The 1,692-nt window shown below is 33.9% G+C and overlaps 1 protein-coding gene across 1 annotated transcript; it reads left to right on the forward strand.

Moving 5' to 3' along the window:
- The first annotated feature begins 195 nt into the window (after positions 1 to 195).
- LOC111390176 (xanthine dehydrogenase 2-like) lies at positions 196 to 1,562 on the forward strand. Its single transcript, XM_023015183.1, has 2 exons — positions 196 to 582; positions 1,443 to 1,562. Exons 1-2 carry the CDS (start codon positions 444 to 446, stop codon positions 1,544 to 1,546), a joined length of 243 nt encoding a protein of 80 aa, XP_022870951.1. The 5' UTR covers positions 196 to 443; the 3' UTR covers positions 1,547 to 1,562.
- Positions 1,563 to 1,692: the final 130 nt, after the last annotated feature.

The following is a 1,692-nucleotide window of genomic DNA, read 5'->3' on the forward strand; positions in this document are numbered from 1 at the left end:
AAAAAAAAAAAATGATTAGTTTTCTTTATATCCATTTATTCATTGCAGCCGACGAATCCTACTTGACTTCTGATTTTCGATCAGGACTCTTTACAAGTTCCGTTAAGATTTTGATGACAGTACCGAGGAGAGGAGGCAAGTCAATAGAAATGGAGTTCTAAATTCGTAAGAAAATTAAGTTCGGTTACTAAAAAACAACACACATGTAAATTGGGTGCCCAAATAAGCTATTTAGTTTTTACCAGTAAAACTTTGATGGTGTGCATGCCGGTGCCGTGCTTATTTTTAACAGCCCAACCGCCTTAACGTTACAGTCAAATCTCATTTGATCACCCGACCACCGTCCAGAAATCCCATTACGCAATTCTAAAGTTGAGCGATCCCCACTTCTAGGCGGATTACATATAAACACAGAGAGAGGAGAGCGAGTAAAAAATAAAAAAATGGGGTCTTTGAAGACACAAACTGAAATGGAAAGAATCGAAGAATCTGAATCAAAAGAAGCGATCCTATATGTCAATGGTGTTCGTCGAGGTTTGCCTGATGGGCTTGCCCACTTAACTCTTCTCGAGTATCTCAGAGGTATATTTCCAACTATAATTATTCAAACAGTAGTTTCTGGAATTGATTTTGTTATTGGGTAATTCTTGAAATTTCAAGGACTTTCATCTGGATAGATTTTTTATTATTATTTTTTTTTTTATGATTTGGAGTTTAGGTTTAGCCTCCAGTTGCATAAAGAATGTTTGATGAAACGACAGTAATGAATGAATGACAAAGAAACAGTATTTCTTGACAATAATTAACGTTGGAGTCCTTGAGGCATTTGAAAGTGTATTTGATGAAAAATATTATTTTTTTGGAATTAGAAGTAATAAAATTGCTGGAGAAGGGGAAAAACGTGGAGCATGATTAAGCTTTTCACTTGTTTTCATTTTGGGGATTCTTTTTTAGTTTTTATGATTTATGCTCTATTGCTCTTCTTGTTTACACAACTTCTATTTATTGTGGGTGTGAAATTAAGACCTGTGAGTCGCTCCTGTATAATTGGCATAACATAATGAGTAGATGGAGTATTTAAGAGCATGTTGGGCTAAGTTTTGAAGTTACTTTCTAAAAATGTAAGTTTTGTTTGTGAAAATTTTCGAAATTTTGTTTGGCAAGAAAGACTTACTTCTTTTGAAGTTTAGCCAAACATAGTCTTAAGTATGACTGTTGTAAGATAGCCTTGCTTTTTATTTTTATTTTTTACTCTCTGGAAGATGGTAGTTTAATGTTTATATTTGATTTCTTTATTGCAAAAATTATTGTCACATGTTTATGCTACTTTTCCCAATTTTCTTATGGAAGTAATGTGTAAATCCTTCAGCTATTTTATTTGAAGATTATTTTGCTTTATGTATCTTTGTTATTCCAAGTTTTCATTCTTAATTCTGATACAGATATAGGTCTGACTGGAACGAAGCTTGGGTGTGGTGAGGGTGGTTGTGGAGCATGCACTGTGATGATTTCTTATTTCAATCAAAATTCGAAGAAATGTGTGTGAGTTTCGCTCCCTCCTTTCCTCTCTATCTGTTTTATTGAGATATAGGTGTGCTTGTGTGCAAGCAAGGATTCATGCTTCACCGTGATATGCCAATTAGTGCATGTTTGTTACACATGATAGGACTAGATAGTATAATGAACAATATT

Source organism: Olea europaea, unplaced genomic scaffold (assembly GCF_002742605.1).
Source record: "Olea europaea var. sylvestris unplaced genomic scaffold, O_europaea_v1 scaffold6557, whole genome shotgun sequence".
NCBI classification, from domain to species: Eukaryota; Viridiplantae; Streptophyta; class Magnoliopsida; order Lamiales; family Oleaceae; genus Olea; species Olea europaea.

What these genes read in the sequence shown, in the direction of transcription:
- LOC111390176 (XM_023015183.1), top strand. Translation starts at nt 444, where the DNA reads ATGGGGTCTTTGAAGACACAAACTGAAATGGAAAGAATCGAAGAATCT. An exon ending in TCTTCTCGAGTATCTCAGAG is followed by an intron (nt 583 to 1,442) that starts GTATATTTCCAA and finishes ATTCTGATACAG; the next exon opens with ATATAGGTCTGACTGGAACG.